Source organism: Malania oleifera, chromosome 6, assembly GCF_029873635.1.
Source record: "Malania oleifera isolate guangnan ecotype guangnan chromosome 6, ASM2987363v1, whole genome shotgun sequence".
Classification (NCBI taxonomy): Eukaryota; Viridiplantae; Streptophyta; class Magnoliopsida; order Santalales; family Ximeniaceae; genus Malania; species Malania oleifera.
The window spans coordinates 39,719,413-39,732,890 of record NC_080422.1 but is presented as its reverse complement, the minus strand read 5'-3'; the positions used below and the strand labels follow the sequence as shown (position 1 = coordinate 39,732,890).

Genomic DNA, 13,478 nt, shown 5'->3' with positions numbered 1-13,478 from the left:
TTGCACTCAAGGGTCTTGCACCATCACTACCGCTCGTATGGGCACTACCTCCACCATGGTCTATCATGAAAGACAATAAACATGACTTAGGGACCTTATCCTTATAACTTACACATCTAACCAAAATCCCCTATCTTGACATCCTTATCTTATTTCAAGATTCAGTCCTATACTTTAAAAACACAACCCAACAATAGTTTACTATGACTTTCCTGAAATCGTCACCCCAGGAAAGACACAGAAACCACCATCGAAGTCTTGTCTCTAACCTGAAGAACAAAACCCCAAATCCTCTTCCTAAACTCTGGTATTTTTTCCTCTGCACTCTAGAGTCTACAAAACCTAGCAACCTAGGCTCTGATACCAAGCTGTAACGACCTACCAATTTTACCATAATAATAAATTTTTTTTCATAATAATAATCATGTTATCCTTTTCAGCTGTTAAAACATAATCAACCTGGACCTATGGGTATTAGGGATATACCTTAAATACAACTCTGATACCTAAGCAGCAGGAAACATAATTTACAAACATATTATACAACCAACCACAATACCAGAGTCTATATATATAGTTTTAGTAGGACTTTGGTATTGTGGTTGGTTGTATGATATGTTTGTAAATTATGTTTCCTGCTGCTTAGAGTCCTACTAAAACTGTATATATATATATATACAATCATTCACAAAAGACCAAAAGTAGCCTAGGGTCACTTCTAAAAAATAAATCCAACCCTAACTCAACAACTCACCCTTTTGATAGGGTAGCTCAGTCGAATTCTACTATCGTGGAGCTCTAACTGCTCCTCTACCTGGATTTCTTGAAATGTTTATATGGCTGGGGTGAGACATCTCTCAGTAAGGGAAATAAACTAATATCAGTTTGTGGCGTTATGAGCATATTTGTGTTATACATATAACTAGTATAATAAGCATACTTGGTGAAATATGTCTGTAGCAGAATTGAGTAATCCATGATTGTCATATCATAATAAAGCATACTAGATTTCTATATATGAAAATCATCTTATATAATTGTACAATATTGAAATAACACCCAAGATGGATAGCTAGCTGATGTCATGTCTTACCCCCACATAATTAGATTGTGCATCCCGAAGGCGGGATCTAGAAATGGTTGGCCGACCATGCTAGATCAATCATAAATCTATAAATACGATGGGCCTGTCCCACTTGGTCCTGGACTTCCAGGGGAACAACTCCACTTTACACTGAAGCCACATCGATTGCCATCTCCCACACTACTGGTCGTGTGGTAGCACTATCATAATTCTGAACATATAGCTACGGTACCATGCACTTGAAAACTGAACTAAACCATACCATCAGGGTTCATATAACATATAATATATTTCATATACTGAACATAACTGTTTCGTATTTCATAATAATATCTGACATGATAATATTTCATGAATTCTATCTTATCATACATGATTATGGTATCTGCGCCAACATGAATCACGACATCTGTGCCGGCATAACATAGCATGTAAACTCGGCATCTACGCTGGCAAATTCGTAACATATTGAACATGAATTTCTAGCACTGTTTACGTAATATTCATGAAATTATAGTTTATGCACTGTTTTATAATTTTCCTGAAAACTGGAAATACATGTTTATTCTGAAATAACATAATATTCCATAAGTATAATTTTCATGGTAAATAATACTCATATCACACAGGATGGATAACATTCTGGTGTAAAATTTATTCTAAAATCATATTTCCTGATAAAACATATTTAAATCATATTCCTGTTCACAGCAGTATTTTTCAAATATAATTCTACAATATACATATTTACCTGAAATTAAATGCTGTAAAATAATAAATATATTTTCATAAAAAGACGGACTTAGTTTATCCCCTTACCTGGCTTACTGAGATGCCCACATAGTTCAATCTTGAGCCCGTGGCATTTCCAGCACAAAATCTATAATTTCCATTTCCTTAGAACATTCAACAGAATTCCAACATAATTTCCATAAAACATTTCCTAGGCTCCCAATAACCTAAATAAATTATTAAACTCCAAAATAATCAAATTACCTTCGTTTTCTTGAACTTTACCTGCAGAGTCCCGAAATTACACCTGCGGCGCTTACCCGAGCCCTGAATTCAATGATCCTAATTTAACCTCAGAATTCCCAATATTTAACATTTCTAAATCTACAATAATTAAATAATAATTAGGCCCTTAATAACTCCCTTAGCCTAATTTTGGGGTTATGCCTACGACGCCCCCACAAGAAATCCGCTCCGCTAGACTTGTAGAGAATCATGTCTAGATTCTCATATGGGCGTCCAATCGTCAATTAGGCTTAAGATTTACGAGAAATTAAGATAAAAGTGAGAATTGAGCTTATCTTAGGAGATGCTTATGCCGCTCTTATGATAAATCCGCTCTAATAAAAATGTTGGTGGTAGAGAATGGAGTCCAGCGATATTTTCTGATTTTCGATCGGGCAAAAATCAGTCGAGAAATTGAAGGAAGTGGGAGAGAGATAGAGGTGAGCCAGAGAAAGCAGAGAGGGGGGCATTGCCTCTGCCTTCTGAAATTAAAATTTAGGATGCTTCATAGAAGCATCCTGATCATTCCTTTTAATATATATATATATATATATATATATATATATATATATATATATTACATAATATTATATTTATATATTATTACATTATATTAAATTATTAAATTAATAATTAATTAATTAACATTTATTTATTTATTTATTTTTTATTTTTTTTAAGTCACTCCACTAATCTTGTATTACCATTTTTTGGGGTTATTACATTGAATATTGTGGTTGATTGGAAAATTGATTGGTTTGATTGATTAATTGGTTAAGTACTTTGTTGGTATATGGTTGTGAATTGAATATTGTTTTAAGTATTTATTGTGTATTTGATAAATCAATAAGAAATCAAAGATTCATTGAAAGAATTAAATTAGGTTAAAGAATTCATTAAAAAAGAATTAAAAAAGGTTAAAGATTCTTGAAAAAAATTAAAAGAAACTTTTAAATCCAATTCACCCCCTCTTGGGACTACACCTTAGTTTTCAACAATCATCCACCAAAAGACTGGAAGTATCCTAGTGCCAATTCCTAAAATAAATTTGACCCTAGCACAACAACTCACCCTTCAGACAGGGTAGCACGGTCCAACTCTACTGTCGCGGAGCTCTATCTACTCCTCTACCCGAATTTCTTGAAATGTTTTTAATGCTGGGGTGAGACACCTCTCAATAAGGGAAATAAACTAGTATCAGTATGTGGCAACACGAGTATTTTCGTGTTGTACATATAAATAATACATAAAACATAATTGGAAAAGTCTAACTGTACCAAATTGAGTAAAACATGATTTGTCAATTCATAATATAACATGCTGCATACTGAACATGGAAAACATCTTATATAACTGTACTATATAGAAATAACACCCAGGATGGATAGCTAACTAATGTCATGTCTTACCCCCACATGACTGAATTGTGCGGTCTGAAGGCGGGACCTAGCAATGACTAGTTGACCATGCTAGATCAAACATAAGTCTGTAAGTATGATGGACCTGCCCCACCTGGTCCTGGACTGCTAGGGGAACATCACCACTCTACACTAAAGCCATATCGATTGTCATCTCCCACACTACTGGTCATGTGGTAGCACTATCATAATTCCAAACATATAACTATGGTACCATGCTCCTGAAAATTGAACTAAACCATACCATCCGGGTTCTGATATCATATAATACAATTTGTATACTGAACATAACTGTTTCATATTTCATAATAATATCTGACATGGTAATATTTCACGAATTCCGTCATAACATACATGAATATGACAACTACGCCAACATGAATCACGACATCTGCGCTGGTATAACATAGCATGTAATCTTAACATTTGCGTTGGAAAATCGTAATATACTGAACATGAATTTCTTGCATTGTTTACATAATATTCATGAAATCATAGTTTCTGTACCGTTTCATAATTTTCCTGAAAATTGGAAATACATGTTTATTTTGAAATAACATAATATTCATTAAGCATAATTTTCATGGTAAATAATACGCATGCCACACAAAATGGATAACATTCTGGTGTAAAATTTATTCTAAAATCATATTTCCTGATAAAACATATTTAAATCATATCCTCGTTCACAACAATATTGCCCAAACATAATCTTATAATATATATATTTTCCTGAAATCAAATGCTATAAAATAATGAATAATTTTATGAAAATACTAAATTAGTTTATCCCCTTACCTGTCTTATTGAGATGCCCACACAATTCAATTCTGAGCCCATGACATTTCCAACACAAAACCTACAATTTTCATTTTCCTCGAACATTCAACAGAATTCCAACATAATTTCCATAAAACATTTCTTAAGCTCCCAATAACCTAAATAAATTGTTAAACTCCAAAATAATCAACTTACCTCGGTTTTCCTAAACTATGCCTGCAGGGTCCCGAAATTACACCCGCGACCCTTACCTGGGTTCTAAATTCAATAACCCTAATTCAACCTCAGGATACCCAATATTTAACATTTCCAAATCTACAATAATTAAATAATAATTAGGTCCCTAATAACCCCCTTAGCCTAATTTTTATTTATTTATTTTATTTTTTTACACCTCCATGCATATATATAAGTTTCTGGGGTGTTACAGCATCTCCAGCCCACTTTATGTTTGTGCATTCTCTAATTTATTTCCACCTCATGGGCTATCTCATGGCCAATTATGCATGGCAATGCACATGACCCTTTTATCGCAAATCCCTTGTATCCTTGTCACGTGCTCGAGCTCCCTTTGTAAATCATTTAAGTCTTTATCCCCCACGAACCCCACATACACGGTTCTTTCAACGAAAAGCTATAGCCTTCATGTGCATGGCTTTCGCGTGTAATTTAATTCCTAAAACTCACCTGCAATAATAAAACACGAATATTCGTAAATTTATGGCAAGTGTAGGTTAATTATCTTAAAATTATCAGATGAGCTCAATGATTAAAATATTGGACATAGTTAAGTATTTAATTAAAATTGTAACACTTAATAAATGCATTTAAATACTTAATTACGCAACTTTGATGCATAATCAAGAAATTTGGGATAGAATTAAAGTTATTGTCAACAACACATTTGCATATGCAATAGCTACTAACATTATCACAAGTAATGAGAATCTGAACCTAAATCAATTAATGAATGTTGATATAGAAGTGATTGGCTAAAATGGAAGGAGGTTATCACATCATAGTTAAACTCGCTATCAAAAAGATACATTTTTGGACCTGTAGTCTAGTCACTAGAAGATGTCCAACTCGATGGATAAAAATCGGTATTTGTGCACAAGAGAAATAAAAATAATGAAATTACTCAATATAAAGCAAGGCTTGTGGCACAAGATTTCTCACAGAAACTCGGAATTGATTATGAGGAGACATATTCTCTCGTAATGGATGAAATCACTTTCAGATTCTTAATTGGACTAGTCGCTGAACAACTGCGCATGCGTCTTATGGACATAGTAACAACATACCTATATGGATCATTGGATAATGAAATTTATATGAAAATCCCTCAAGGATTTAAATTTCCTGAAGCAAAACATAGAAATTTATATTCAATTAAACTCTAACGTTCTTTATATAGATTAAAGCAATCTGGATGCACGTAGTACAATCGATTAAGTGAGTACCTTTTGAAAAAGAATGATCCAATTTGTCCAAGCATTTTTATTAAAAGATCGAAATCCGGATTTTTTATAATTGTTGTTTATGTTGATGATTTGAATTTAATTTGGACTCTTAAAAAGCTCACTAAAGTTGCTAAATATTTAATAACAAAATTTGAGATGAAAGATTTAGGAAAGATAATATATTGTCTTGCCTTGCAAATTGAACATGTAAATGGAGGAATTCTTGTTTATCAATTTAAATATACCGAAAAGGTATTATGGCAATTATATATGAACAAAGTTCATCCTTTGAGTTCTTCAATGATGGTGCGATCACTTGATGTTAAGAAGGATCCATTTCGACCCCATGATGAGGGGAAGAAATTACTTAGTTTTGAAGTACCATATTTAAATGCTAGCGGCTCTTTGATATATTTGGTCAATTGTACAAGACCCAACATTGCATTTGCTGTAAATCTACTAGTAAGATATAACTCTGCTCCTACTTGGTGGCATTAGAATGGAATTAAGCATATTCTACGCTATTTAAAAGGTACATCTAATTTGGGTCTATTCTACTCATTTGAATCCAAATCTCAACTATTAGAATATGTAGATGTTGGATATCTATTTGATTCTCACAATGCTAAATCTCAAACTGAATATGTATTTCTTTATGAAAAAACTGCTATATCTTGAAAATCAGTAAAGTAAATGATTACAGTAATCCATAAAACTAGAAGAGAATGTGTGTGGCTCATATCAATGTTTTCTCATATCCAAGCAATTTGTTGTCTTCAATCAATGAAGGATATTCCAACAGTTTTATATGAAGAAAACATTGCATGTATAGTTCAACTAAGAGGACGATACGTAAAGGGTGACTGAACAAAGCATATCTCTCCAAAATTCTTCTATACATATGAATTCTAAAAGAATGGTGATATAGATATTCAGTAGATCCGATCAAGTAATAATCTAACAGATTTGTCCACCAAAGCTTTGCTTACTATAACATTCAAGAAATTGGTTCATCTCATCAGAATGAGATATCTTAAAGATCTTAACAGAATGAGTTAATATATGGGTGACATTTAATGTGGAGTGTTATGAAAAATATGAATCTTACCCCATCTTCCACCACTTTGGTTTTTCCACCCCAATAAATGCCTTGTTATCCATATTGCCCTACCCCTCACATTTGTATACACACATTACATACTTGTATACACACATTGCATGCTTGTATACACATATATTGCATGTTTGTATACACACTTGCATGCTTAAAGTAAGTAGGGTATATAGAAAAAAGAGGAGAGATAAAAAAAAAAAGAGAGAGATATTTTGTACAAGTGATGTTCCAAATCATCTTGTAGTTCCTTCCAAAATAGTGAAGTTTTTTATCTCATCCCCCCATGGAGTAGGCATAGCCGAATCATGTAAATTTCTGTCTCATCTCTATTGATTTTCCAGCATATTTTATAACATGTGTATAATAGTTTTCATCACATTGTCTCTTTTTCATGGCTCATGTTTTATTCTAATAGAATTAAATCGATAATTTTTAATTCAAAGTCATTTGAAATTAAAAAAAATGTGATTGATTGTCCAATATATGATGTGGTTAGGCGGACTAACTTGATAATTTCTCTCATGTACTCTTGATTTAAATGAACATAGAAATGCCAACCAATTAATTGTAAATCTTTTATATAATATCATAACACCAACTTCTATTGAATCTACCTTCACAAAATAGGGCAATTTATAGGTTCAAAGGAGGGGTCATCCTATTGTGTAGTTCTATTCCCATTTATATTTATCTTACTAGGAGATGAGAGATTAACGTGTGATGCATTAACGTAAGACTACAAGGGCATTCCACAGCCAATTACTCTCTTTAAACTATTTTAGGCCTTTTTTTTTTTCATCTTTGTAAGGGCTTGGGTGAGATCGTCCGGCATAAGGCCCTCATTGTTCTATTACGTTGAAAAAATCTAGGGTATTTTTTTTTTTTTTTTCCTATTGTATTCTTTTTGTATTTTTTTTTATTTATTCTTTATTTTTTTTCCCTCTAAATTGAACTTTTATTTGCTACCTAACATAATGATTACCGATCCCCCCTCCCCCTCCCAAAAACTAAACGAAGGAACTTCCCTTTGTTACTATGTATTTTTATTTGTGTGATACACTTTAAAAGTGCTATGAATGGATGAGGGTGACTGTCATTCATCCATATCTTATTCACCTTTTCATGTCCTTGTGAACCCGTCTCATATGTTTGCACTAATTCATGTCCTCATGAGCCTACTCCATATGTCTGCACTAATTATGTCCCCATATAAACCAGTCCTATATGTTTGTACTAATAAAATCAGCATTAGGCAACTTATAAAAGCTATAAATGCCTCCTCCCACAGCTAATGTAGTAAAAATAGAAGAGAAAAAAATGAAGAGAGAAAGAAAGAAGTGGAAAGAAAGATGACATATTTAAAAGGAAATGGGAGAAAGATTTTGCATAAGGCCAATTCTACATTACTTTGTAATTATTTCATTCATATGAAGAATAGGCATATCCGAATCACGTAAAATTTTAATCTTTGTCTTATTTAATTTTCTATTTATCTTTTTGCATCTTTTATAACAAAAAGTAAATAATGACTAGCATTTTTTTTGTTGTTGATAATTTGACATAGTCGCCCAAAAAGAGAAAATAGGGGATGGCAAAGAAAATATTAAAGCTCTGTACCAAATCTCTGGTTTACATTCCCCACACTGGAAAGAGGAAACCCTCTAAAGTGTAGGCATTATTGGTGGTGGGGCAATGGCTTTCAAGGATTGCTACATTGAACAAATTATATGAACCAGAATTACAAGAGGAAAGCACCTCCTGTGTGGCTGTGTACCACTTCAGAAAAAAAGGTACATAAAAAAGAACAAAAAGCCTGCACGCAATTGCAAAGAAAGACCTACTACAATTGCTGCCACGGCCACTCGCGCCCCATCAAACACACACAAACAACAACAATTCACTCTCTTTCAAGTGCCATCCCCAACCCCGCCCCCCCCTTTTTTTGTTTTTTCTTATTTTTCTGGCGAATAAACTATCATGCTATAACATTTCCAACACCACCTGCCTACTGATATATAACACAGGAAAACAGACTGCGGATGAAACCCAAGTTCCAGCAACCATGGACAGGCAGAGTTGACTGCTTTATTCATTTGGCAGCCGGGACTTATTCTCAACTAACTCCAACTGCACACCATCCATTTGTTTCCCAAAAGAAATACAAAACTATATATCGATCACTTTCTTCAACCAAGCCTTTCACCAATGCAATTATTGACTGCCCTATAGTTTGAGGAACACAAACTCTTCTACCGCGGATACCTCTCCTATTTTCTTGAGTGTCTCCTTGTCTGGTTCTTCATCCACGCCAATTGCCATGATGGCCTTTCTTCTCCCAACAGTACGCCCCACACTCATAAAGCTCACATTCACATTGTTCTGGCCAAGTATGTTCCCAACCCGCCCAATCATGCCTGGTTGGTCTATCTGTCGGCATAGTATAACGTTCCCTTCTAGGCTTACATCCACACCAAATGATCCCACACAGGTGAGATGTGGCGCTCCGTCTTTAACTTTCCCCTCGATGCTAATGTCTCCATTCTCCAACAAAGCACTAGCAAATTTTGACTCCACACTTGATATTTGCACCTGGATTGAATCAACAGGATTTTCAGGAGATGAGTCTACCACCACTCGCTCCTCGCTAATGCGAAGACCTTTCTGCTTGGCTGTGAAATCTGCATTGACCAGGTTGATGAATGAGTTGGATATTGGCTCAATCATGCCCTTTGTAATCATTGCACGGAGAAGTCTTGTGTCCAAGTCATCTGGGCCACGAGCAGATTTGTAAATCACCTTCACAGATTTGATCCCGCTCCCTCCAGCTACAAGTTGTACTGCTAGCTTACCAAGCTTCTCAGCCAACACCACATAGGGAGCTAACTCCGACAGAACCTAAGAATGTCAGCCATAAGTGAGCTAAGGTCCCAACTTTGAGCACAACAAAGGGTCAATGAAGTAGAAAAATGCCAGATGGTATTTTATACCTCAGGAGGGACCATAGGAGCATTGACAGCAGTTGCAGAAAGTTCCCCTTTCAAGGCACCAACTACAGCCTCCGCTATTTCAATAGCAACACCTTCCTAAAATATTGTATTTGAGATGTAGACAGTTATGTTTTTGTTTTTAAGTAAATTAAAAAACATAAGGTTGCTGGGGGGAAACAACAGATAAAGGGTTGATGTAGATTATGCATAATCAATACTGAGATAATTCCACACCTGTGCCTCTTTCGTGCTAGCTCCAAGATGAGGCGTGACAGTGACATTCTCATGTTGCACTAGCTTGCTATCTTTGGGTGGGGGCTCCTCTGTGAACACATCAAGTGCTGCCTGTGGCATACCATATAAAATAAACTCATTCCTGGAAATGATAATCAACTATATGCCACAATTTACAACCAGTGATCACAGTGGAAAGGTTAAATCATGAATAGGAAAATATATCATCTTTCCATTTAAAAGGGATGGTTGCATTGCAATGGAACATCAAGCAGTTAAGGCAAAAACTAGGCCATGATATTCTACTGCAACGATGCAAAATAGCTTGTAAGCAATTTATCACATGGGAAAGACCTACAGACAAGGTCATTTACAAAATCATATCGAATCTGTGGTAGGGATAAAAAGTATTTCCAACACAAACATCCTTGGCATAAATTATAGAAGCATACCTGAGCAACTAATTCACTATCAAGGGCCCTTACTAGTGCATCTTCATCAATTACTCCACCTCTAGCAACATTAATGATGCGGACTCCCTTCTTCACCTTAGAAAAATTTTCGTCATTAAATATGTTTTTAGTAGCAGGAGTAAGGGGCATATGGAGAGAGATGAAATCAGCAGTGGAGACGGCCTGATCAAAAGAGACCAACTCTACGCCAATAGCACGGGCTCTGTCAGCAGGTGCATAAGGATCGTGTGCAATAACATGCATGCCCAGGCCTTTTGCGCGTCTTGCGACTTCAGATCCAACTTTTCCAAATCCCATAACTGCAAGTGTCTTCCCCACCAGAGACACACCCACATACTTGTTGCGTTGCCATTTGCCTGTAAAAACATATCAAAGTGTGCTTAGCACTGCACAGAACTGACTAGGGAATAACTAGATTGGAAGAGACAACATTAAATCCTCAAATTCTCAATAATATCTAAAATTGTGAACAGAGGAATGATGAGAATTAAGTATCAAACATCAGCAAGCAGAACGATGGAGGTAAGACTAGAAAATTTGAAGCATACCACGAAAGCCATATTCACTGTGAATCTCACTCTGTTATCTCTGAAATTTAATCTAGCTTCAACAGATCTAACATAAATTTCTGTAAAATACACTGGAGAGAAAAATTTTAGCACATCACGTTTAGGCAAAAAGGACCATATCAGTAAAAAATATTCCATACAACACCAGCCAACAATTAATTCTCTTTCAAATGGTCTGTTAAGATGCATCGAAATTGTGACCAGAAAAGAAAATGATACCTGCAGATGAAATCATTACAATCATTTTTACCCCCGTAAAATTGCACCAAGGCAAATTTTAGGTGAGAAGATGAAATTTTAATTTCCATGTCTGCTGTTCATGATGATGAGGCATCCCGTTCGCCAAGCACTAACTATAAATGCAAATATTGCCAAAACAAAATGACCCTACGTCCTATTTAATTGACCCACATCCTCGAAGTGCTACGCAGATCTACCTATTCGCCACAGTTTGCCGAAAAATAAAAATTAGAAAAAGAAAAGTAGTACAAGTGGACAAGACTCCACAATCTTTTATTGTAAGGCATGCATGTGGCATATACTGCGTATCTGTATAAAATATCCATCAATTTATATCCACTTGGAGCATCCAATAATCAAATTCAAAGCACCACCAACCCACCAGCATAATTGAAAAATACAAGCCAACAACCAACGTCCTAATCACAGATGAAATAAAATACAACCCCCTTTGACTACTCTACATCCACTAATGCTCGAATTCAAAAAAAAATTCACATTTATTTTACAGTAATAAATTTTACTAAATTTCAAATCTAAACTTCAACACAAATTCTGTTGTCATAAGAGGCAGATATGCCAAAAATAGAGAAACAGAATTAACAATTAAGTTCGAAAACAGAGAAATCAAACAACCAGGAAACCGAGAATTGAAGAGATTGATTAATGATATATACCAGCTTTCATGGAGGCGTCGGCTTGGGCGACATTTCGAGCCATGGCGGTGAGGAGGGCGATGCCGTGCTCTGCGGCGGCGATCGTGTTGGCGGTGGGCGCGTTGACGACCAGGCAACCGAACTCGGTGGCGGCCTGCAGATCCACATTATCGATGCCGACGCCGGCGCGGCCGACCACTTTCAGGCGGCCCTTGGCGGCCTCGAAGACCTGGCGCGTGACCTTGGTGCCGCTGCGCACGATCAAGGCGTCACAGAGCGAGATCTTGGTGCAGAGGTCCTCCGGTGAGAGGCCGTAGGAGGCGTCGACGACGCCGAAGCCGCGCAGCACCTCGAGCCCGGCGTCCCCGAGCTTCTCGGAGACGAGGATCGTGGGCCGGGATACCGCGGAGCCGGCGTCGAGGCTCGGGGGTTTCGAGGCGGCGACGTCGGGGGAGGAGACGGCGTTAAGGGCGTTGGCGAGGACGAAAGGGAGAGACTTGCGTCGTGAACAAGAATGGGAGAGCTTGAAGGGGGCGAGGGCGGGGGAGGTGAGGAACGAGAGGTGGAAGGATCGAGAGGACGGGGGATGCGGCAGTAGAGCGGCGGAGGAGGGCGCGAAGCTTGGGGTGGCGTAAGCAGAGGCCATGCTTTTTTTTCTTCAGTTTCCCTTTCGTTTTTTCTCCAAAAGTTTTGGGGTCTTTATAAGGGTGGGTGTTGGAACCAATAATTATGGATCATCCATAATTGTGTTTGAATTTAAAATTTAAAATAAAAATTTTAAACTAAAAAAACACACACAGTGGTGGGTCCCAACGACAACGAGGAGACGGGCCGTCGGCGATAGGGTTAGGGTCAATGCGGGACGCACCTCTAGTTTTAGAAATGAAAATAAATAATTGTTGAAAATGACATTTTTAGTTTATATTTCTATTTATTCTTAAAATGTTTTCCCTTACTTTTATAAACATAGTTTTTACTATTTAGACTTAATAAATTTGTGTGAATTTGGTAAAAATGTGATATAAAATTTCCTTTTTTTTTTTTTTTCAAAATTCAAGCTCTAGTAAAAATTGTGGGTTTTCTTTAAAAAATTTTCTTAATTAGAACAAAAACAAATAACAAGTAAAAAATTATTAGCCTTTTAGAAAGAAAATATGGGATGAGTAAATAACAAAAGTTTGTGCTTATAACTTTTAAAAGTGACACATAGACTTCTTGGATTATTTTATTTTATTTTTTAATCAATTAGAAGTTCAAATTTTATGGAATTATAGAACAAGAGGTAATTGATATCTATCTTGTACTTCTTTGTATCAACAAAAGTTTTACTAACCCTAATTATAATAAATTATTATGCACATTTTTTATATTGATATTATATATATATATATATATATATATATATAACTACTTTCTGGTTAATTTGCTTTAAAAGATTGACTA

General features: G+C 35.8%; 1 protein-coding gene across 1 annotated transcript; it reads right to left on the bottom strand.

The window, feature by feature from the left end:
• Positions 1-8,461: 8,461 nt before the first annotated feature.
• Positions 8,462-12,775, bottom strand: LOC131157543 (D-3-phosphoglycerate dehydrogenase 1, chloroplastic-like). The gene is made up of 5 exons (XM_058111779.1): positions 12,057-12,775; positions 10,550-10,926; positions 10,098-10,208; positions 9,864-9,959; positions 8,462-9,771 (listed from the first exon to the last, which is right to left on the bottom strand). Exons 1-5 carry the CDS (start codon positions 12,679-12,681, stop codon positions 9,100-9,102), a joined length of 1,881 nt encoding a protein of 626 aa, XP_057967762.1. The 5' UTR covers positions 12,682-12,775; the 3' UTR covers positions 8,462-9,099.
• Between the last annotated feature and the right edge of the window lie 703 nt (positions 12,776-13,478).